The sequence below is a fragment of the Lissotriton vulgaris genome, chromosome 7 (assembly GCF_964263255.1).
Source record: "Lissotriton vulgaris chromosome 7, aLisVul1.2, whole genome shotgun sequence".
Lineage (NCBI taxonomy): Eukaryota > Metazoa > Chordata > Amphibia > Caudata > Salamandridae > Lissotriton > Lissotriton vulgaris.
The window spans coordinates 1,648,087,812-1,648,113,931 of record NC_141695.1 but is presented as its reverse complement, the minus strand read 5'-3'; the positions used below and the strand labels follow the sequence as shown (position 1 = coordinate 1,648,113,931).

General features: G+C 44.6%; 1 protein-coding gene across 1 annotated transcript in view; it reads right to left on the bottom strand.

Annotated features, from left to right (window-relative positions):
* Positions 1–26,120, bottom strand: part of SLC9A8 (solute carrier family 9 member A8) — a 431,266-nt gene that overhangs the window by 368,427 nt on the left and 36,719 nt on the right. The window contains exon 3 of the mRNA XM_086932630.1: positions 15,541–15,621. Coding sequence (XP_086788756.1) covers positions 15,541–15,621 — 81 coding nt within the window. The remainder of the gene's footprint in view (positions 1–15,540; positions 15,622–26,120) is intronic.

Sequence of the window (26,120 nt, the reverse complement as noted above, 5' to 3'; positions counted from 1 at the left end):
TCCTTCTCCATCCAAATAACTTAATATCAACCACTCAAAGTACTTTCATATTTCACTATATTATTCCACCACTAATCCTTGTGTGGGTTCCAGAGTAGCGGGCTATTCACAAAGAAAGTGCTTCACCACCCCATTAGGGGTAACATGCGCCATATAAATGAAAACCTTTTTTCCCCTCTACAATCCTTCTCAATTCAAATAACTGACTAATATCCACCACTAAAAATACTTTCATATTTTACTATACTAATTCACCACTAATCCTTTATGGGTTCCGGAGTAGCGTGCTATTAGCCAATAAAAGCGCTTCAACACCCCATCAGGGGTAACAAGCGCTATATAAATGCAAACCTTTTTCCCCTCTTCTATCCCTCTGCTATCCTTCTACATCCAAATAACTGACTAACCTATCCACCACTCAAATTACTTTCATATTTCACTATACTAATTTAACACTAATCCTTCTTGGGTTCCGGAGTAGCGTGCTACTCGCCAAAAAAGCGCTTTGGCGCCTTATCAGGGGTAGTAAGCATCAAATAAATGCAATTAACATACAATAGCTCACTAATGCAATTAGCTGAAGCTATCGCTATAAGGAACACTGTTTTGCAAGTCAATGGATGCAAAGCTCCACTGCATCAGGTCAAAAGGGGTACACATAAGAAAAGTGAGAACCAAATTAACTTCGCACTGCGGCATTACCAAAGATTTGGGTGACAACACATGGACCAGTCCTTTAACCCCTTCGCTGCGGCGGCAATTCCGCCGCAGCGCTGGGGGGAGGGGGCGAACGGCGCTCGCATGCTCGTGACGGAGCCGCTCCGTCACGAGCTGCGGTTGCGCTGTGCTCATGACGGAGCGGTTCCGTCATGGCCCCGCCCACACAATAGAACACGCCGCGCAGGCGCGGCGGCAGGGCCATGATGGAACCGCTCCGTCATGAGCAAATGCAACCGCGGCTCATGACGAAGCGGCTCCGTCATGAGCAGCAACAGCAACACTACCACCCTTCTTGACAACCTGCCAATCTCGGCCTCAAACAACTTGTTGACACCCCCACCCATGTAGCCGGACATACGCTCGACCCAATCTTCACCTCCAGCAAACACATCTCCTTCGAACGCACCACAGCTCTCCATTGGACGGACCACAGTTGTGTTCACTTCAGCTACAAAACCACCTCGACCCACAACCCCCCACAACCTATTCCCCGAAGAAAATGGAACAAAATCACCACCGACCAACTCCTCACATCGCTCAACCAAAACCCACCCGCCCTCTCATCGGACCCAAACCAAGCTGCCACCAAATTCAAACAATGGATCACTCACAGCGCTGACGAATTAGCACCCTTGAAAAACCATCACACCAAACAAGACAGCAAAAAGGCCCCCTGGTTCAACGATGACCTTAAGAAATCCAAAAAGCTATGCCGTACTCTCGAGAAAACATGGAGAAAAAACCCAACCACCGACAACATGACCACCTTCAAGGCAGCCACCCGCAAACACCACCAGCTGATTCGATCCACCAAGAAATCAGCATTCAAGAATCGACTCGACAACAACGCCCATAACAGCAAGGAACTATTCAACATCGTCAAAGAATTCACCAACCCCACCGCAGCCTCAAACGACATCACTCCCTCCCAAGACCTCTGCGATTCGTTATCCTCCTTTTTCTACAACAAAATTGCCGACATACATAACAGCTTCGAAAACAGTTCCAACGAACAATCCTCTCCACCCCCCTCAGAACCTAAACCGCCCTCTAACAACCTCAGTGCCTGGAACCCAATCACCACTGAAGACACCATCCGCCTAATGAATTCCATCCACTCTGGCTCGCCAACCGACCCATGTCCCCACCACATCTTCAACAAAGCAGACTCCATCATCGCACCCCATCTCCGTGATGTCATCAACTGCTCCTTCATCTCTGCTACCTTCCCAGAAAGCTGGAAACATGTCGAAGTCAGCGCCCTCCTGAAGAAACCCACAGTAGACCCCTCTGAACTTAAAAACTACCACCCCATATCCCTTCTCCCATTCCCGGCCAAAGTCATTGAGAAAGCCGTCAATAGCCAACTCGCCGCCTTCCTCGAATCCAACAACTCCCTCAATCCCTCACAGTCCGGCTTTCTAGCCAAACACAGCACTGACACCGCCCTCATCGCAGCAACAGACGACATCCGAACACTACTGGACAACGGAGAAACAGTGGCCCTCATTCTACTCGACCTCTCCGCCGCCTTCGACATTGTCTGTCACAGCACCCTCATACAACGCCTCAGCAACATCGGCATAAAAGGAAAAGCCTTGGACTGGATCATCTCGTTCCTAGCTGGGAGAACTCAGAGAGTCCGACTTCCCCCATTCAAATCAGAGGCCACCGAAGTCATCTGCGGTGTACCACAAGGATCATCACTCAGTCCCACCCTCTTCAACGTTTACATGAGTCCTCTCGCTTCCATCGCGCGTCAACACAACCTTAACATCATCTCCTACGCTGACGACACCCAGCTGATCCTTTCCCTCACCAAAGACCCCAACACCGCCAAAACCAATTTTCACGAAGGCATGAAAGAAGTAGCCGTATGGATGAAAAACAGCCGCCTTAAACTTAACTCAGACAAAACGGAAGTGCTCATCCTAGAATCATCCCCCTCTGCCTGGGACGACTCATGGTGGCCTTCGGATCTGGGCTCAGCACCCATTCCCACAGACCACGCACGTAACCTTGGCTTCATCCTAGACTCCTCACTCTCGATGACCTAACAAGTCAACGCCATCTCATCCTCCTGCTTCAACGTACTTCGTATGCTCAAAAAAATCTTCCATTGGATACCCGCCGAGACAAGAAAGACTGTCACCCACGCACTGGTTACGAGTCGACTAGACTACGGAAACACCCTCCACGCCGGAATTACAGCCAAATTACAGAAAAAACTCCAACGCATCCAAAACGCATCAGCGAGACACATTTTGGACATCCCTCGCCAAGATCACATTACCGGCCACCTGAAAGACCTCCACTGGCTTCCCGTCAACAAAAGAATAACATTCCGTCTCCTCACCCACGCACACAAGGCCCTCTACAAACTAGGGCCCGAATGCCTCAACACTCGACTATCCTTTTACACACCCACCCGCCAACTAAGATCCTCCAATCAAGGCCTCGCTGCAGTTCCGCGTATCCAAAGTTCCACCATGGGAGGTAGATCCTTCTCCTATTTGGCGGCCAAGACCTGGAACTCACTCCCCACTCACCTCCGTCTTACACAGAACCACATCTCCTTCAGAAAAGAACTTAAAACCTGGCTATTCGATAAATAATGAACCCCCTCCCCAAGCGCCTTGAGACCCTCTGGGTGAGTAGTGCGCTATATAAATTCTTGAACTTGAACTTGAGCATGCAACAGGTTAAGAAAAACGCATCACAACAGGTGATATAAAAAAAGGACGGTTGGTACAGTAAATACAAAAAGGCAGGAAAGGTCCAGAAATAACTTTTAACTGTGCCCATGGCAAGTCCTTGATGGATTAAAGAGAGCACAACAAGGAGAGTATCGGTCAAATTTGCTTATAATTGGTCTGTGTAGTAGGAATTAGATGAGGCCACAATCTTATGAGCGCCACAGTCAAAAGATGTCGCTCAATCTTCTTGCACGGAGGAGTAGATTGCACAGGGCCCTGTGCACGACCCTGCCCTGCTGTTGCTGATCCTCTCGAAGCGGTGGCCTGACCAGAAGTGGCATGCCTATGCCCAGATGGCCCAGGTACCATGCTCTCCATCCCAATTCTGAGCCACTAAGATGACTTGTGCCTGGTCGTTACTCATCTTCTTCATAACTCGGGCTGGAGACGTAGTGGCAGGAAGGCATACAGAACTTGTTTCCCTGGCACCAAGTAATAACAGGAGTAACATCAGTCCCTATTTCTAATGCCAGTACCTTCTCAATGGCTCCTTTCGCCAAAAGAGCCTGAGCCTCCTGCTGCAAAATGGACTAATTGTCCTCTGTTAGACCTGGCATTTCTTGGGGTGGTTCCCCCTGACTTTTTGCCTCTACGTCCTCTATTTTTTATGCTGTGATGGATTTTGTTTTGCTGCCTTAGATGCTTTGGATACTTTGCCACTGCTGATCAATGTCAAAGTGCAAGTGTTCCCTGTATAAAGGGTTATGGTAATAGGTTGTCCATAATTGGTATGTTTGTCTTACTAGTAAAGTCCCTGGTAAAGTGCACTATGTGTGCCAGGGCTGGTAATACAAATGCTACTAGTGGGCCTGCAGCACTAATTGTGCCACCCACACAAGTAGCCCTGAAAAGAGATCTCAGGCCTGCCACTGCACTACCCATGAGCAGTTTGTTAACTGCCTTGTTGTCCTGATAAGTACACCCACTTACCAGGCCTTACCTTCCCTTTTTATGCACATCAGACACCCCTACTGTAGGCCCAAGCTACCCCCCCCCCCCCCCCCCTCCCTGGGCAGAGTGCAGTGTATGTGACGGGTAGGACATGTACTGGGGTGTGTACCATGTCCTGACAGTGAAATAATGCCAAATTCGTTTTTCACTGTTGCAAGGCCATCTTGATCATAGGACAGAATGGGGAATGTTGTGTCCCATGTTTCCAGCATCTCTTCCCATAGGCATGAGATGGAGTATGGTTTGCCTGAACTCATAATTTAATAACACATCTTTTTGTGAAGATTGTTTTTAAATTGGGTGCTTAGAAACCAAGTTTTTAGAAGTGGCTGGTTTCTTGTGTTAAACCATCCTGTGTGCCTCTGCCTTTTTGTGTATTGACCATCTGGGTTTGGATGTGACAGGGTCTGGGGAGTGTCCTGACACCAGTGAAGGGTAGGTGGGACAGCAACAGACTGGCCTGCATTTGATGTGGGGGTGGGGAAGAGTAGCCCCCCTGGATGAGAAGAGGGCTGTGTTGCTGCCCCAAAAGAAAGGCTACACCTCATGCTCAGCGTCTGGGGCCCAGACCTCACTATCAAAGGAAGAGGGTATGCACTGGCAGGAAAACACCCAGGTCTGGTTTGGACTTGGGTCAAAGCCCCCTGAACACAAAGACTTCAAAGGCATTTAAGGGTATAAGGGTGAGAGCTAAAACCCCTGAACTCAAGACTGAAATCCAGATTGAAAAGGGACTGAACCTACTTTGTGATCAAGAGGAACCTCTGCCAAAGAAGATCAGCTAAAGAGACTGAAGAGAAGGACAGCCCTTGCTGTGTGTTCTGGTGCTAGCCTGCAGTTTGCTGATTTGACTAAGGAGAGGACAAGGGACTTTGCTGTGTGCCCCTGCTTGTGAGGACTTTGCTGTGTGCTGTGTCCTGAAGTAGCATGTCTCCAAGGGCCCGAGGAGAGCTTGTCCCCTGTTGTGGAAACTAAGGAACATAAACGTTGCCAACCGTGTCTCAGCGACACTTGGTGAGTGGTGCCTGAGCCTGCCGTGTGGTAAGTGGTACTGTTTACGAGGTGCCCCATGATCGCATTGCCCCCGCAGCGTGAAACATCGTCCACGCTGCTGTATTGCTGTTTGCGGTCCGAGCCATCATCGTAACTGAGGCTGTGAGTAAGGATCACCGCTTTCGGCCCGAGCCGCAATGTGCTAAAGGATTTCTTGAAGCTAAGAAAGCTGCAAGGTGAAAGGGATCGTGATCGTTGTTCACAGAGAGGAACCTGCCCAAGATCGTCAACAAAGGAGAAGGCAGCGCCGTACCCCGTTCGGCTATATCGTCGCCTAACACCAGAGCTGCAACGTCATCGGGGCCACCCAGCAGGACTTCCGACAAGCAGGGGGAGAGAGAGATAGAGCGAGGGAGCGCAACCCCCCAGGTAAGTATTGGACTCCGGTCGGGAGCCGCAAGCGTGTGTGGCCTGGGGAGGCATGCAGGAGGAGTACAGGAGTGCTCAGAGCTCTCTCCCGCTGCACCGCGTTAGACGCGCTGAGTCCCAGAGAGGCCCGTACCTGCCCAGCAATACTAGGGCCGCCCTTTTAAGCGTATGACTGTTGTCTTTGTTGTTGGGGCCTAGTGGGGGCCCGGGTTCACCGCGCAGATTGGCATACAGCATTATTCCTTGCATTACGAACTGCCTGATTCTTGCATTACGAATCGCATTATTGTTACATTACGAACTGCCTGATTCTTGCATTACGAATCGCATTATTCTTGCATTAAGACCTGCATTATTCTTGCATTACGAACAGCATTAGTACGTGCTTTAAGGACTGTGTTATTACTACATTACGAACTGCATAGCATTGCATTAGGACTGCAGGTGATCATTGTGAACTGTTCACTAATACTGCAAGAACGTATAAATGATTGCTAGCCTAATAACAGGCAAAGTGAAATATTACAAATACGCATATGTTGGATTTCTATTGTTTGGTCTCATCGTATTCCTTTCATAAAGATACCGCTATTTTTATAACAAGCATTTGCAATGCAATAGGTCTCGCATTAGGAAAGTTTGAGCTATTGGTATTGTAAATGACAAATATTTTATTTATGTGTTGGTTTTGAAAATAGCGAAACTAATAGCTTTGTCATTTACAATACCAATAGTTTTAACTTTCGCAAATGTGACACCTTTAGGATTTTTTAATGCAATATGTGTTGTATTTACGTGACTTAGATGTATTGATATTACATATAACAATGTTACCTTCTTCCACAAAGTGCAGTTGTTCAGGGGTGTCGCCGTGCACTGCCCTGCCTTCATGTTCAGAGTCATATTCAAAGCTTTCTTCTTCATGCACGGGTTCCACAGAGGACATTGTAAAATGCAAGAACTGCAGGTGAAATGGAGGAGAGGCCAGGGGGCCTACATCGTGGTGCCTAATCGGAAGCCGCCCCCCTCGGGGAGAGCACCGGCACCCCGGGACCTCGCGTGCCCCACAGAGCGGACGCTGCTGTGCCTGGAAGCAGTCATACCTGCAGCGGGGCTGTCTGCTTGTGGTTACCTGTGCTCCGCGTCACTGACGGAGACACTAAACCTGAGGGCCCGCCCACTCCGTCGGTAACAGCATCTTAACACGTCTCACACTGGGGGCTGAAAAAGATCTACAGCAGAAATCACTGCATTTAGGAAACACTTCTACAGAAAGCTTGTTTAATTTTCCTGGCGCAGCTCTAGAGAAACAAAGCTTCTCCCCGGTGCCGTGTACGAATGGTAGCTCCCGACAAGTTTCATAGCAACTGGGCGGGGAGGCACTCGCTGATACTAAAACAGTAGAACTAAGGGCTTGGTCTGCAGGCTCGGGGAAGTCACTTCTGTCAAATAATAATTAACTCTGGAAGGGACGCATTCTGTGGGACTTCTAAATCAAGCCCAGAAACATGATGCCACGCCAGGCTATGGTTCGCTGTCAGGGTCAGGAATAAGATACAGACAGACTGAATAGAGTGACGATCTATGGATATGTAAGGCGACCTGACTATCTGGACATACCGTCCAAAAGGAAAATACTGACAATTCAAAACAATAACAAGGTATAATAAATACTAACTTTCAGAACTCCTTCTCAATAACCAGCGCTGAGGGGCGCTCAGCCGATGGTGCGCTAGCAGGGCGGAGTCCCGGAGGCGGCCGAAGGGCAGGAGCTACGAATCCTGCGCAGCCGCCGTCTTACACCGCCTGTGCACCGCAGCCACCGTTCCCACAGCACACCGCAGGTCCCGCCGGAGCAGCAGAAAGTTAGCAGGCTGGAAGTTGTCAGCCTGTCCCTGCATGCGTGAGTATGGCTATGTGTGCGCGCGATTGAAAGCGGCGAGAGGCTGTCTAGCTGTGAATCTGAGACAGGAGATGTGCACGGCGCCGGGCTGGGTGTCCCTACTTTCCCTGACTAGAAGCAAGGGTCCCTATTTGGACTAAGGTACCTACCTCAGCCAACTAGAGACCCCTAGTTCTAACATCCTCTCACAGCTGCTGTAATGCAGGTGGGATATGCGGCAGAACTGAAGCGAATTGCAGGGTGTATTCTTATCTGACCATTTGGAGCTATCGCCTGTCAAATGAAATACCGGTTCCGCGAAGGAGGCACCACAGGTCCAAAGCAGGCTCTGCCCAGAAATTCTGGCCAACCCTAGCCACTTCGCAACCATGAAGCAGAATAGTGCTTAAACTAGCGTGTTTTGAGAAGGGAATCTCCCTCTCACACATAGAAAAACACTTAAGGGCGTGTAAACACATAGTCTAATTACACACCCACTAGTTTTAATTACACACACATAATTTTAATCCGTCCTGAAGAAAGCCAGGATACCCATAAGGCACTGGCTGAAACATGTTGACCCACCAAGGAATTAGGAGGTCGTAACTCGCCTCTAACATCCCACAGCTTATTTTTAACCGCTGACGGTGGCCCGGGTATTAAAGTCTAATTCACCTTCGGGTACTGGGACCCCCGCCAAGCCGTTTTAATCCAATTTTCATAACACTCTTCACCGCACACTCAGCGACATACCTGCTCCGCTGTAATCAGGCGTCGAAGCACACCCGGGACACGCTAGTGTCACTGGGTGGGCCCGATGATGAAGCATGCCACCAACTAGGTTGGTGGGTGAGAGCTTCATGAGCACACTCACAAGGTGCCACTACCCCCTGACAAAACATACTTGAGTCCTTTAAACTAAAATTAATTATTTTGGTTAAACCCCCTCTTATTTAGCTAGTCTCCTTTTGATTAACCTCAAATGAAATACTCTGCCATCCATGGAAGTTATGCCTTATCCTGCCTCCAACAGGATGGCCATGTGACACCATGAGCAAGCTAAAGTGGTTTGATGGTAGTGGTGGGAGGGGTTGGAGACCAAGCAGATCACTGTTTCTGAGGACCTAGTCATTGTTCGCTACCTCCGGACACTAGTCTCAAAAGGACTGGGGTGGTCTATTGCTGTGGAAGTAGGCTTTGGCATTGTCTTTGAGCCAACCCCTTCCTGAAGCCTTAACAGTGGAGGAACTGATAGGGATTCGGTCGCATTTGTCTTATCACTGAAGAGACAGATGCGGTCAAATGGCATGCCTATTAGTGATGCTTGAACATTACTATAGAAGCTTACGGATCTCATCCACATGTGACTTCAAAGAACCACACTGGTACCAACCACCCTGCCCAAGCAGTCAGTGGTGTCCAGTCCTCAATGGATGGAGTACTTCACTCTATCCTGACCATCTTGAATGATCTGAGCCAAATTAGGCCTGAACTACTCAGGGACCACTAGCAAACTTTCAGTGACAGAGTCCCATAATGCATGGGAGTAGCTTCCAAGAAAGCTGCTGGGTTTAACAGATCAAAAGGCAAGGCTGGCCAAGGAAAACATATTTTTCCCAAACACCTCTTTCCTCTTTGACTTCCTATCTGGATGGGTTGTAGGAAAGGAATTATAATCGACTTTGCTGGTGGATTGTTTGTACCATCCTCCTCTCTGGAGTAGAGTGCTTCATAAGGAAGGTAGGATTACCAGAAGCTGGTTTATGGTGACCTGCCACTTGTCTATTTACTGGTGGGGACAAACGGGGTTTCGCCCAATGGCCCATAAGGTTGTCAGTCAAGGCCTCATTAAAGGGTAACGGAGAAGCCATAGTTGTAGAAACTCTGTTAGTACATTAGTGTTCAAGTCAATAGAATACAGTCTACAGAATAAATCTAGGACTTCAGTTGCTCTTCTAATAACCATGGTGAGGAATGCAGACTCTTCCGTAGAAGGACCTGAGAGGGACACCAACCCTGTGCCAGGGGACGAATCTAGAAAATTGGCCTCTTGTAGCTCCATATAAAAAGTGTTCTCATCGTACTGTAGGGAAAAATCATCCCCACCATTAACATCACCATCAAATACCAGTTGGCTGTCATCAGAGTCTGACCCTAAAAGTTACTGAGGTATTGGGCGGTGGCCTCTTGGTAAAGGCATTGTCTAGACTGAATCAGAAGGAAATAGGGGCTAGACGCTCAAGAACTGAACTTTCGTGGCTTCATACTCTTGGCTCCCCGCCAGGCTGGCTTCCGCCCCGCACACTCTACAGAGTCCGTAGTACTCTCGGTCCTTGACAACCTCAGGGAGGGTATGGATACCAATCAAGCCCAGGCTCTGGTCCTCCTCGATCTCTCAGCCGCCTTTGACAAGGTCGACCACACCATCTTGCTTTCCCGTGTCAGGGCGGCGGGGATCGGGGGCACCGCCCTGGTGTGGTTATCCTCCTTCCTGAGGGACCGCACCCAGGCTGTTCGCCTGGGTGATTTCTCTGCGGACTTCCGGAAAGTTCAGTGCGGGGTCCCCCAAGGTTCCTCCCTCTCACCTATTTTGTTTAACCTCTACATCGCCCCTCTTATTTTTTCTTTGCAGCAAATGGAGGTCAACGTATACAATTACCCGGATGACCTCCAACTTGTTTTCAATCGGTCTTCTTCCTCTGCTTCCACTTCTAACTTTCAGTCCATTATGATTTTTATCCGGGACTGGATGAACTACAACCACCTGAAACTTAACCCAGAGAAGACCGAGCTGGTTTTGACAGGTGTTGTTCCAGTCCCTGGTCCCCACTGTTTTGGCCCCCCTCCTTAGGTTCTCCCCCGGTCCCTTCTGCCTCGGTTACAACCCTGGGTATTAAACTCAACTCCCAGCTTACCCTTCACTCCCAGGTTAGCTCCGTGGTGTCCTCTTCCTTTTTGTCCCTACACACCATCCGCAAGGTATCCCGATTTTTTTCTTTCGATGCCTTGAAATTGATCATCTTGGCGATGGTAATTTCCCGCCTGGATTATGGCAACGCCTTATATGCAGGTATACCTGCATATAGTTTAAGGCGTTTGTAATTGATCCAGAACCAGGCGGCACGGTTGGTGTTTAATCTTCCTAAATTCCATCACATAAAACTCCTCCTCAAATCCCTGCACTGGCTCCCTGTCCGCGAACGCGTCCAGTTCAAGCTTGCTTCTATCATCTTTCAAGCTCGGCTGGGCGCGGCCCCGGCCTTTATCTCATCGGAGCTCGTTCCCTATGTTCCAACCAGGGAGCTACGCTCATCCACACAATCCCTACTATCAGTTCCCCGCTTCAGGCGGAAAAAATGGGGAGGATCGAAGTTTGCGACCCTTGCCCCAGTCCTGTGGAATTCCTTGCCTTTAGAGCTCAGATCCATAACTGTCTACCCCCAGTTTCGAAAAAAACTCAAAGCTCACTTATTTGCTAAAATCTTTTAAATATTTTTTTAGCTGCCTCTGTTCCCTTTTCCTTTTTTTTCCCGCGGTTCCCGTTCTAGGGACCTGCCTGCTGCAGCGCCATGAAACCGCTGGTGAAAGTGCGCTATACAAATATTTTAAACTCAAACTCTTAAACTCATTCATTTGAAGCTGGACAGAACTACTGGCTCATCGAGCTCCTCTGGAACCATTGGCATTGACGAGCCAGGAACCAGCATGGATCGTGGCGAGCCCGAGTGGGAGCTGCGCCTGCAGTAGATCCTGAGGGCATAGCTGGCGCCAAGAGTGGACCCGCCAACGATAACCCTGTTAGAGGCCTTTGTGGATCTGTGGGGTCCAAAGGGAGCAGTAAGGTGTCGAATATGAGACGGCTGGCCTCTTTAAATCCCTCAATTTGAAGCGGTGCTGCCAAAAGACCCAGGAACTCAGGTGGCATTAGAATAAGCAACAGAATCAGTACTTTGACGAAGGAAAGAAAACTATGGGCTCCTTGACATCCTAGTGACTTCTCAAAATGAGTAGTGGAACGGAGATGAGACCCACTTGGACTTGTGTTTTTTTTCTTCGATTTGGACACACCCGAACTCTTGCAGAGTGATAAGGACCTGTCGTGGGACTGGCCATGAGAGGAAAAATGGGACAGAGTCCTCGACTTCCAGCTGGAGCAGTGCTTTAACGATGTCCAATGATGTCCAACAATGTATAGCTTGATTTCGTGTATCACCTTCAGATTCATCAGCACACACTCCCTGCACGACTTGGAGTCTTGGCCTGACACCAAAGACATACCTTCCGGGGATTTGTCACAGATATTTGTTTGCAAAAATCCCTACAAGGTTTGAAGCCTGTGGTTTTAGGAGGTAACATTTGCCCTTGCAGACCAGAAAAATGTAGAGAAGAAAGAATTAGTTCACTGACAAAAAAAGGAAGGAGGGAGCGCCAGATCGACGTCGGAAGGCGTGTTAATAAAGGAACTGAAGACAACACACAGGGATGGCACTTATACGTGACCCTACATCATTTTCGGGCAGGATGGAATAGAAAGGAAGTTGCATGATGCCACCTGTTGGATCACATTAGCAGTGCAGAGATAAATCTCAGGTTCAGGTCCAGCAAGGCGCTTGGGGGGTAATCAAAAGGTAAGGAACCTGCGGTCAGAAATATCCATCAGAACACATGGTTTGTGTGAACACATGGGTCCATATGTGAAATGAGGATATAGGAGGGTTTGAAACATGGCTCCATTTGTGCAACAAGATATGTGAAAATTGTGAGTATGCACCCAAGACATGTGTGAAATGTGTGTTTGGTGAGCCTGGGTTTCTAACGGATCTGTGAAATGTGGGTTTCTAATATGAAAAGAGGATGAGTGTGTGAGCATGTGCATGGTTTGTTATGTGCTTTTCCAGGAAATTACTTTACGCTTGCAACCTGTGAACTTATCAAATATCCTTGCTGAAGTGGAGGTCTAGTGGCGGATTGACAGTGAACAGACTGCTCGCCTGATTCTAGTGCCTATCAAAAGTATCTAATGTAGCATTACCGCACATGTAAATGATGTTCTTTCTACAGTATTGCATCCTCCATTTGCGTGCTATCGCAAAACCTTGGATATATATTTATAAAAGCCAGCATGAAAAATTAACCTTTACTGCAAAAGTCTGATAGTCATCTCTTCTTTCTTCTTTTGACAGACCCTTTTCTTCCGTTCAAATCTCAACATATATGCTCTTTTTGAGCACAGCCTAATCTAAGTCACCTTCTTGTCTGCCCATCAATATATTTCTGTAATAGCCTGTTATGGCTGTCTTTTTGCCAGCTCTCTGGAGAAGGAGAATGATGGAGAGTGACTCCAGCCTATCACCCTCATAGCATAGGGATTAGGCCGATAGACAGGGACCCTGTCTTACAGATATAAGGGCATTTTCGTGCCATTTCCCTTAGAGTAAGGCTTATGAATTTAAGTGAGGGGTTAGATATATAAGTATTAGTCATGATTTACTCATTTGCTAACATGCCGATCTGTTTCTCATGGAGCTATGCATATTATGGGCTCCGTAGGCCTTAAGCGAGACAGACTCCATTTTGCTTTCTGCCTGGTAGCTCGAGAAGGCTTTCTAGGTTAAGAGTGATGTTTTAGTTTCAAGCTGTTGTTCGCTTGGAGAGAACCGGTTCAGGCTGACCCTTATCGAAGGAATGTATTTTTCTCCACTCCGAAGACACAACTTCAGGCCGGCCGGCTGGGAAAGTGTCCTTGGTACGGGGAGGTACAAGAATTTGGTGGGCGGCAGGTTACTGGCCGTGAATTTCCATGAAGGAACGGGCTTTGATATTAGCGAAGGTGTTAGTCTTTCAGTCAGTCAGTCCGTAGGCGGCATCTAGCCGTTAGCATCTCTACCATTATTCATTTTCATGGTGGACAAGTCGCCATCTTTGAAGTCGGAGAAAGATTTAAGACCGAAACTCTCTGAAGATAGACTGAACGAGAAGTGGCGTGGAGCGCACTAATGCAGAGAGAGAGAGAGACGGTAGCTAATTAACAGCAAGGTTCCGAGGTCCTGAGGGAGAGCAGACGAGTTTGAGCCTAGCAGTGCAGACGTGTACTTGTGACGGCTGAGGGTGACTGCAAGGCGAGCCAGGACCCAGAGACGAGACAGGAGCCTAGATGACTGCCGAGTCCCGATTTCCCATTAACCAGGTGAAGTCCGACCGATTCTTATAGTATGTGCACCCTAACCTTTATCTTTTATTCCCTTTGCAAATGTAATGCTGCATAGTAATGTGACTTATGTTTATTGTTAATAAATATCCTAATTCATATAGAATTATCGTGTACCTGGTGCTTGTGTTCGATCTTGGTAAATGGCATTTCTAGTTGGGCACTGTTTAGGCGAACGGATGAGAAATCCCGATCAGACGAATGGTAACCAAATAAGGAGGGAGTGAGTGGACCTTTGATGTCATGAGCACAAAGTACACTATATAATCTGAATCCATATCCAAAGTTATTACTTTAGTTTTATCCTAAGTAGATTGCTGAGATATCGTCCCAATAATGTTTCATAGGAATGTGGTCGTCGTTGATATGCGGCGTTAATGAGAGCGACAGGAAGGATACTGTCGTGTAAATCCACCAGATTGTGGCTTAAAATAAATGAGAGCGTCAGGAGGGATACTGACGTTTAGGTTTCGCAGGATCGCGAACGCTTTGGAAAAGGGAGCATTGGGTTCTGCAGGCCCATGTGTAGACACGCCGGATTGTGTGTCAGATCTGCCCTGGGGTAGAACGGTCTGGGTCAGAGTGACCGCGAGGCCAACCGATGTGAATAAGCTATTGTAGAAAATCCATATATGTATATTGTCATTCCCCATTCTTAGGTGCAATCTGTATATTTATCTGTATAGCTACTCATTGTGAATACGATCTAAGAAGGGAAGGTGAGTACGTTTTGGCTGGGTCACAGGGGCCCCTGGGGGCTGATCCCATCTAGACAGAAAATCCAGCCATTACATAGCCCTTGCCTCATTTCAAAGTTCAGAATTTCACCTTCTTTGAAAGTCATGTTATGATAACATTCAATTTACATTGTGTCATTTTTATTGAAAATTATTCATTTTAATATGGAAAACATTTTAAAGTGTTTTAATTCTGTTTATTTATTCGAGTGCTTGTGGATACACAGTATTTTTTGTTTTTCCGTCTGGTGCGTACACGAATAAATCAGAAGGTTTTTCGACGCGTGAGCTGGCTACATGCAGTTGTCCATGTGAGAAGCATGGATTCTCAAAATCTAGTCCACACACTTGCAGCGATTGTCCTTGTGCTTTGTTGATGGTCATTGCAAAAGCGAGTCGCACCGGAAACTGTAAACGTTCACTATTGGAAGGATTATGAGGGCCCTTGGGGGTCGGGGGGCGATATTTACCAATTTTTTTAAAAAAATTGCCAGAAACCTTCGCAGGAGTGTACTCAACAACTTCCCAAAGTTTCATGTCGATCGGATGAATGGTGTAATAATGCATAAAGGACAAACGGACAAACTTTCGTTTTTATATATATATATATAGATAAGTTTAGCATACCTTCATATGTACAATTCAAAGCATTAGCAATTTGAAGAGAACATCTAACCTGCTAATACCTACCTGTGATAACATACAGTTGTATTTTAGTCCATCAATTCAAGGTAGGGATCCTTGTTGGGCCCAAAAATGGGTGATCATTTTGGAGACAACAAAATACAGTCTTACAACCAAAACCCAATACAAGTCTTTAAAATTATGCTTTGAATCAAATTAAAAGGTCAGGAAGTCACTTACCTAAAGAAACAACAGCTACACTTTCTGGCATAAAATGCAATCTGTACTTAATCAGTAAATGCACCAATATGATGCAGATGGCTGAAAACAAATCAGAAAAAAAATATTACAAGTCAAGTCATTATACTTTTATTCGACACATGTATCATAAAAAGTACAAACATGAAATACACACATAATTATAAAAACAGTTCATTACTTACAAAAAGACATATAAGAGTTATGTGGAAAAATTGACTTGATGAGCATTTTTTAAAATCTTAGTCCTAATGATCCAGGCACATGATAAGAACTTTGCAACCCCACAAATAGTAACCATAGAAGAGGTGTCGGAGATAAGAATACGCAAAGCTGATTTGTAATCTCTAACACCAAGATTCTTTAGTACTGGTTTTAACCATTTCTTCCTAGGTAAGATATATGCCTTACAGGCAAAGAAAAAGTGGCCCAATGATTCCTCGGGATTTGTACACCCTGGACACATTGTATCCTCTTCCCTCCTATTGTTCCATCTAGATGTAAAAGTTTTGAGGGGCAATGTTCCATGTCTAAATTTAAGATATAAAGTCCTTTCCCGAGGAATCTGAATGAAGTCCAAAAACAATTCCAATTTTAGGGTGCATTTATGGGTCAAAAAGGTCTCGGTCAAATGACCCCAGTTTGGGTTCTGAAGCGCCTTGGTCTCTATCCAATTCCAATATAATTTTTTCACCACTTGTTTTGGTGGAGGTGATTGGGATACCCAAGCGTCGCTTAAACCCACACTTGCTACAAGCTTTTTTAATGCATTTAACCATCTGATTTTGCCAGAGGTGTTTAATTTTAGTATTTCATCTAGCACAAGGGCATAATTAGCTAGTTCGGGGGTCCTCCTCAAACGAACCCAATATAAGAGGGGACGGAGCTGGAGGATGTCCCCAATAGACTTTCTACCCAGGTCTAAAAATAAAGGTTTAAGTGGGGTAGAGGATGGAAGCGACACCAAGTCCCTCATAAACTTGTTCTCTGATAGGACAAGGTCGTTGGTATTCTCATTGCCCCACAGTTCCGAGCCATAAACAGCTGAGGCAATTGCTTTCCCCTCGTAGACTGATAAGGCAGGGGCAACTGGCCTGCTTATAGAGAGGCGTTGGTTTTTTAAAATAGTGCCGGAGACCCTTTTAAGATTTAAAATCATTTTACATATATGGGGTTCCCATTTCAAATGGTTATTAATCCTAACACCAAGATAGTCAAACTCATCGACCACCTCTAAAGGAGATCCATTCAAGGTCAAGTGGATATTCCTATATTTCCTCTTAGCGGTCATGACCATTAGTTTAGTTTTGGTCGTGTTTATTGTAAGTCCCCGTTCCTGACAAAAAACACTAAACTGATCAAGAAGGGTTTGGAGACCTGTGGGGGTTTTTGATAAGAGGAGGGTGTCGTCGGCAAAGAGGAGGGATGGTGTTTTCTCCCCAGCCACGATGGGGGCATCGGCCGGTGTATCTTGCAGATGTTTCACAACCCCATTTATAAAGAGGGAAAATAAAGTAGGGGCCATCACACACCCCTGCCGCACCCCTCTGTTGACAGGTATACTCTTAGTGAGTTGCCCCTGCGCCCCCCAGCGTATCTTTGCATATGTAAAATATTACACATAAGCAATTACTTTCAAAACACCAATTGAAGGTGGAGTAAGATTGGGTACCTCAGAATAATCACCAAAATATCCTTTACTAAACTCTTTAAATAAAGATTGTGCTTCTACAATACGCTGTATCATCCGACTAGGCATATCATGACATTTAAATTAAATAAGCATAAGGGGCTACATGTTTTAAAGTTTTCGCATTAGGAAACGGTGCAATTCGGTAAATTCGCCATTTGCAAATGCAAAATAGCTTTTCATGATGTATGAAAGGCTTTGTAGTCACAATTTTAAATGTAAATGTAAATGTATAGGCATTTATATAGCGCACTACTTACCCGGAGGGTCCCAAGGCGCTTCGACCGCTGCGAAACCCTTCCTGGCTTCCCTGAGAGATGGTCCCTTAATGGGTATCTCCAGGGTGAGACCAGGCATCCCCGGCGGTCTGGTGGGGCCGTTAGTGAAGATGAGGCAAGCTAATGCCCAGAGTTGCCGAGTGTGATCGCTGATCAAAGTGGGCACCGAGGCGAGAGAATTATCGAGTCCGCTGACCCTGGTCCAGAAACCTGCCGCGCCGGGAATCGAACCCTGGTCCCGGGCCGTCCTCTGCTCTCGGGTCTGCCGCCTCTAACCAGTGAGCCACACTACTTCACTTCATTTTAGGTAATCACAAAAATTGTGATTACCTAAAATTGTGACAAACTGATAAACTGCGATTCCCTTACCACATGTATGAAACATTTTCGAAATGCAAACTGTGCATTTAGGAAAATGCAATTAGCATCGACTTCAAGTCGATGGTAACCATGTGCAAACTTTGAAAAATGCACAAAACCTAATTTTTCCAAGTGCCATGTGTGCGCTTTACATGTGCACATTTATTTTTTATGGGATTCTTCGGGGGTGCCTTACGTCCCCGGGGCATCCTTGGCTTTGCATTACCTAATTTGTGATTACCAATTAGGTAATCGCAAATTAGAGAATACAAACTATTCACACCTTTGGGGCTTTAGGCTATTTACTGAATTGCTATTTGGAAATATTAAGGAATTGCTAAATCTTTGGCAATTCCTTACATACATAGCATTATGTGATTACCAAAGAGCGAGTCAGTAAAAATCACTATTTGGTCATCGCAAATGCTTATTTGATACATGTGGCCCATAGTGCCTAGCCCTCAGCAAGTGCATATGAACAGCATGCAGTGGTTAGTGCCTGCCGGCAAAGATATACCAAAGCAGCGCTACTGGTCTAAAAGCAAGAAGTAAGGTCAAAGGGTAGAATGTCTTGTTTTCTATGATGGGCCTTCTTATATTATATAAAATACATCATCAATCAGTTAAGTCACAAAGTGCCTCTATAGTAAGAGAGTCTTTTGAATATGGGCAAGAGAAAGAGAAAAAAAGAGTCTGACAAAAATACGGGTAAGTGTAGATCCAAAGAAAAATTCGACCATGCTTCTATTGGCAGATACAGTGGGTAAAACAGTGTGCAAGGAGGAAGGAAAATGGAAAGGGTAGAAACCATTAAATTACAGCAATCTTTGCTGGTGTCTGGATAATGATATTTTTAGCGATGCCACGCCACCAGATTGAGTACTGGGGAACATATACTTGCTGAAACTTTAGTCAGTATGCTAGCGCTTTATGTTTTCTTTGTACGGCTGGGATTAGGAATATTGCTATTCTATGACACTGGGGGAATTTATGTCCCCCAGCCAAATGATTTATTTCTCGATAGTCCTATATGTGGGATGATTGTATGATCCGTAACAGGACTGTGTTTGTTAGTTCTCTAAAATGGTTGGAAAAAAAGAAAGAAAAAAAGAACAATAGCTCACTCGACCTATGAAAAGTACAAATGCTTTTCTATAAGAAAGACTAATCATCTTTGGCATGGGTGTTAGCATTCCTATGCCCCCCATCTAATCAGTGCTTAATTTAAGCCAGTGGGTTTCCGGTGCTCAGCACCGGCACTTAACCATCACCACTAGCACTTTTCATGAGCACCAGTTAAGGAGAGATTAAGGGATTTGACCAGAATCACAGAAAGTTGAGCCGATGCAGAGACCCGAACCTGCTGTCCCAGGTCCGAAGTCGTCAGCTCTGGACATTATTCCACATCCTCTCCCAACTTTCATGGTTATTAGCCGGTTCCGTTTTAGGCAGCACTCACAGGAGAAATGGACTGGTGTAAGCTACCTCCTGAGAGGAGCCTCACCACTTATTTTATTTTACAAAATTAACCACTGCATCTCATCAGTGGCCCCACCTGATCTACATACTTATAAAAGTCACATTCATCCTCTGCCATTTTCAGGGATAGGTTTTCAGTTCATATATTAAATAAATTGGCATGTGTAAACACAAATATAGGCTCAGACACTCAGAAAACACTACCCATTTTTCACCCATTAGTTTTTGTTTGCTTTTATTTGACATATAAATGCATATATGTAAATACGGTAAACGTTAAGAGTCTCTCAATTCACAATAAATGATGTTCATACAACATAAAAACATTCAACATTAAAGAAGAGGAACCAGATACATTAACTTTCAGTCAATTCTCTAGTAGCAGTTAGTAAGAACATATGGAAGGATAGGCAGACAGACAGAATATCAAGTTTTTCCTCCAGGCTATGATGAAGCAATGTAAATCTTATTTAATTTCATTACCCATGTAGGGTCCTATATTCCCTTCAAGATTTGTTATTGCTTTCGGGTACGCCAACAAAAAAATACCAGAAGTTCAATCATTTCTAATAGTTTTTTACAGGGATCAACCAAGGAAAGCCATACCATTCTCCTGTCAAAGGAAATTGTTGTTGCATACACTTCCTTCTGTTATTAAGTTTCATAAGGAGCTTAGGACAGTAGGGAACACATCAAAATTCAGAACCACTAATACAGGATTTACTTGTCTTTCTTGTATGGAGTGTTCAGGAAACTACTATACATTAAATATTGTTAACTGTAACATTCATCAATGTCTTGAGTGCATTGCTGCTAACTCACTAATCATTATAAGCCATAAGAAGGGAGGTGATTGGAAGCTACGTTGCAACCAATTTTCAAGGAAAACACAGAATAGACTGGTCCAATGGTATACTAGGATCCACACGTAATGCCATGATGATATCACCACAGGCGCCTTTCGGGTCAAAATTAGGGACATCGAGTATCTGTAACACATGTGAGTACCTGAGATTTCTTGGGATCAAGATTAAGATAGTTCTTCCAGGGACAGACCTCTAAAACGTCAAGACCACTTTGCAGACCCACTATTATTGCGTCAAGCATTAACATATTGTCAGTGCAATTGCAGCGACCACATCAATTTGCCTGTAGTCGATAGGGTAGGTGGGTTTAAAGAAACCAGACGGTGGCTTCATTATTGCTTATGTAAATGGAGAGTTGAAACCACAACAAAGTCTCTTGGGTCCCTCTCGGACATTCAGTTCTTCTAGTGCACCTTCCCTAACCATTCATATTTACTTTGACCTAAGTATTTGTTAAGTGATCTCTAGGAACATTATTCAAACATTTTTGGGCATCCACAGTAAAGACTTTTCAATAACTTCAAAGGATGTTAAGAAGACGACAAATGCACAATACAGCCGTGAAGAGACGTTTCAACTGCCTGTCCTGTGCAGGTGAGTGTGCTAGTCTTGTCAGTTGAAAATATAAGGTAGCTCCTTGGCATTTGGCCAAACTTTTTAGCACATGGGAACAGCACAGCAAATAATCTGAACATTTTTTTACAGATGGGGTCCAAATAGAACACCTCCACTCTTCATTCTTGTATTCAAAACTAAAAGAGGGTGCTCCCAACCTTGGTTTATATTCGAAACTGTATGAACAATTGTGGAGACCAGAAACGCATCCATTCTAGGTTGGACATGTATTATTGCATTAGATACAACATCAGGTCCAGATGCTGTAGATCACTTGAGAAAACATTCGGATCTGCAAAGTCCAGTAACATACATTCAACCATTCTAGATATAGAAGATCAGTATTTTAGGAAATCAGCTCCTACTAGAGGATTGAATCGATAATGATAACCACATTCTCTACCGGTCTGAACTTAACTACTGCTTGCCATCACAGATGATAAGTTTTATAGTATTTCCTGATTCATTAGGGTGGTTTCATTGTTTCTTGTATTTAATTACGTTCTTGTATTGCTGTTTTAATAGAATTGAAACTTTACATTATGATAGCTAGGAATGATGACAGTGTTGTCCTTCTTCAGTATAGAGTAACAAGTGAAATTTGGGGGTGCTGGCAATGTTGCTCACAGGCTTCTTAGGTTTAGTACCACTCCCAGAGCACAGGTGCATCCCAAAGCTCATCCGCCCAATAACTCAGCAAAGAGCCAATCACAAAAGGAGGAGGGAGCACACTGTCTGGCCTACCAGCACACACACAGCTCAGATGCATTGTCGTAAATGCATTGCTTGATAACACTTCGGTTGAAAGTCTTTAGCATTCACCATTGTTGGTGCAGCCAGTGCTGTGTATCTCTAGACACGTTTTACAGGACTGTTGTCCTTCTTCAGTACAGAGTAACTAGTGAAATCTGGAGGTGCTGGCAATGCTGCTCATAGTCTTCTCAGGTTTAGTAACACTCCCAGAGCACAGGTGGGTGTTATCATGAATAGCATTTACCACAATACATATGGGCTAATTGTGTACCGGTATGCCAGGCAGTGTGCTCCTCCCCCTTTTGTATCTACATAATGTTAAGACACAGCAACTAGATTTGAAGCACTTAGGGTATCTATATAATGTTAAGAGATGGAATCTAGATTGGGGCACTTAGGAACTTCTAATCTGTCAAAAGTGACATAGATAAACAATGTAAGTGTCTGCACTGGTTATACTTCATCCCCGCCAAACTTTTAAATATCATAATACCCAAATTGTGACAGCCCCCTGTGCCTAGCTGTGCCGTATGCAGATGTCCATATATAAAAGGGTCTGACCACTGATTAGTTCTGTTATTGAAAAGCTAGTTGCTCGAATTAGCTCGTCTGCAGAACCAGTATCAAATGAACGTCATCTATGATGGAAGCAGACATGCAGATTAGATTTTGAAATATTTAGATACATTTGCGGAAACGCATTCAGCGACGGAGATGAAAATAATTGAGCAGAAGCGTAAAAGGTATGATTGTTTCTTCAGTATTAAATATGGCTTGTCACTGGTGTAGCGGAGGGATGAGCTTCTTAAAAGCAAGTTGCAAAAATGTCAACTAAACATTTGAAAAATCTTTAATGGTTAGAAAATAACGCTAAAAGTATTGCCACAAGCTGCCTTTACTCACATAATATGTAACATAAACAATGGTTTGCATTCAGGAAAGAAATCTGCCAAGCGAGCTATTGCTTAATTAGATCCGGTCATACTTTTTGGCAAGAAAGCCAACCCTCAGTGTCATATTAGGGTTCTGTAAAACACTTTGGCAGCTTTACTAACCTTGGAATTTCTTGTGTCCTTGAATAAGATGAAGACACTGCCAAAGTAAAGCAGAATACAGAGATACTTCATTGTTCCCACGACAAAGGCCTTACGGGTAAACAATGGGCTGATTCTCACTGCGCCACATATCAAGAAAGCATGAAATTCCCTCAATACTGAGATTACATGATCAAAACTGACATCCAAGCCTTACCTCCACTTTTACATTTTGGACAAAATGCCTTACTGTAATCAGAACGGAAAACCGAGATAGTGTTTCTTATTACAATTCTACTAGGACTCAAAACTACTGATCAAGAGAGACGGTAACATAATCGTTTGCACTGTTGATGGATTTCATGCCCAGGTTAAGCCTGCAGACAAAAAGAGCAAGCGGGAAACGGATTATCTGCCACAGGGCAGTGTGTTTAATCAAACAGCAGAAAAGCCTTTTATGACAGATTCCAGCCCTGGCCAACTATCTCCCGGAAACAACAGATTCTACTGCTGGGTGACTACTGGACTAGATGATTCTCCATTCAGATGCTTTTGATTCATGGAGGGTGGAGAGAAACATTTTCGGAAATGATTCTAACAAAACCAGCAGCATTTTATTTGTGCTAGATTTCACCTTTTTTGCTGAGTGAGAAGGCAAACGGGTATTCCACTGGCACAGCAATGCTTTACAGTTAATCTTAGTGCAAAGAATAATGCTTCATAAAAGTCTGATTACATTTCATAAAGGCTTCGGTTGAGGCAGTTATCTGATGTTTATTTACACAACTAGAAAACCGCACCCATGAAACTGCAAACCATGGCAAGCCATGCTGTTTTTAGCAAAATATGAATCGCCAGTGCTAACTGACAGGATCGGAGTTTTTCCACTGAAGGTTTGACCTCAACAACAGGAATCCCTCTGACTTCTTCAAAGAAAATGTATCTGATGAGGTATAAACATTATGAAATACCTTTTTCTAATACATATTTAAATATGAATGCTATTTTCTCTCGATTCTTCTTGCTATGAGCGAGTACCTGCAATCTCAAAAACTGTGAACACCCGAATGTCATGGGAGTCTCTGGTACTAAATAAAAGCCAATTGTTTTCCTCCCAAAACAGAAAACATCTGAAACAAGAATGTTATTTTTTTTGTTTATTATTTGTATAAAGAACATATGGGAGTATTGAATACATTAACATTTATTAAGAAAAAAATTGATAAAGAATATGAATAATGTTTCATAAAAAACAATTTAATATGGTTGTTTGGCAAATAAACCTACATAGCGTTTCCAATCACTGAAAATATATTTAAGGTATGCATTGAAAAGTAGTGAGGCTTTTCAGGGGCTGCCAATTTAGTCATTTCAGGCTAGCAGATTTATATTGCTGCAATCATTGACGCGTGCACAACATAAGTGCTAGACATGGTCGCCAACGACGTTCTGTCATTTCAGTTTGTAGATGTTCTAATCCATCTTTAACAGGGGAGAAGCCATGGCTCGTAGATATTGCTAACCTTATCGACCTCCCCTTATCACTTCAGAATCTGTGATATCAACTTCAGAGGATTCGGACATTCAGTGGATTGGCCCTTTCTCACTAGTCAACCCTTAATACAAGTCGTGAATGGCTTCCAAATTATGTCAAATCTAAGCATTTTGGGCTAGATGTAGGTAATTCCCATTTACAGACTCTTAAATACCGTATTTTACCGATTCGGTATTTAAGAGTCTGTAAATGGGAAGGGGGCAGATGTAGGTAATTTTAAAATCTGAATTACCGAATCTGTAAAATTCAGTATTTACCGATTCTGTAAATACAGAATCGGTATTTCCCATTGATTCTTATGGGCTTTGAAGCCCATAGGAATCAATGGGCAATACCGATTCTGTATTTACAGAATCGGTAAATACCGAATCCTGCAAGGGTGCAGGGGGTGTCACTTTGACACCCTCTAGCACCCCAAGTACAGGCTTGTGTGCAATGTGGCACACATACATGCCCTAAGGGCATGTCTGTGTGTCACATTGCACAGGTGTGCATGCACAGATGTGGATGCACACCTGTATTCGGTATTTTACCACACAATAGGATTGTGTGGTAAAATACCGAATCTTAAGGGCCTGTGGCACTGTAAACTGTGTCACCTACATTTGTAATTACAGAATCGGTATATTTACCGATTCGGTAATTTACCAAATCGGTAATTTTACCGAATCGGTAAATATACCGATTCTGTATTTTTCAGCCCCCTACATCTGAAAACCCTAATACCGGTCGGAAACGGCCGAAATCGGCAGTTTCTGACCGGTATTAGGGCTCCTACATCTGGCCCTTTGTCTGCTAATATCGCAGGCAGTTTCTCCACTGTGTAGATGTGCCCACTATTTGTCCACCATAAAGCTAGCAGGAGTGAAACCTTTTGCTGCTAGCAGTTGGTAGCATCCTTCCACCCGTTAGAACAAAATGTGTAATTAGTCTCCCTGTATGTGATTGCATAGGATACACTATATCCTCCCCAAGGTGATCCACTCATTTTATGACTGGATTGAGTGGAATATCGATACCTATTCTTTCCTTTATGATGTTTATCAACGAGGCCCAAACGGACTGAATATGAGGATACATTTAATCAAGGATGGGCCATCGCTTCCGTCATCTGACAGTCCCTCCAGCACAGGTCAGAGCCTCCAAACATAGCCTTGATTCTGCCAGGAGTCAAACACCACCTGGCAAGAGCCTTATATGCATTCTCTTTGTATTCATTGCAGATAGAAGCTGTCACTACCCTGAGCCAGATGGGCCTCCCACTCTTCATCGTCTCCAATCTCCTAACTTTCCATATAGTAATGTAGTATCCGTTTTGGGCCTGCATACAAAGCCTTGTACAGGTGAAAGGTGCCTTTTTGACAAGAGACTTGATAGACCATTGTTTCTAAAGGAATTAACTTGCCTCTCCACTGACTCTAACTAATATTGGTCCTGCAACAGTTTAAACCTGTCCCTTTCACGAATTTGGTATACAGCTTCACAATCCTCTCTAGATTTTAGGGTTCAGTTTTCGAACAAATCTTTTTATCTGCATGGGCCAGACCCTTCCATTTAAAAAATGGGGATTGTTGTGTCCAGGAGTAAAGGCAGTGTTGTATGTTAGGGATTGTTGGAGGTGGGGTAAGAGGAAACACTTTTTTTTATTTTGTTTTGTTTTATATAGCACAAACTTTACATGAGCACCAGTTGCGTTACAGACAGACACATTAATTTTTGTTAGGCATGGGGAGATTACATGATTTTCCCAGAATCACGGAATGTTGAGTGCCCCTGTCGAGACTCAAACCCGGTTCACCAGTTGCGAGGTCGACCGCTCAATCCGGCACGGCCATCCTACCCACGTCAAATTAAGTCCTTCCAGTAGTCTAGTAATGTGAGAATGGTAAACAGGTGTGTAGTTCTATCTGGTCTATGAAGTGTGGAGAGATA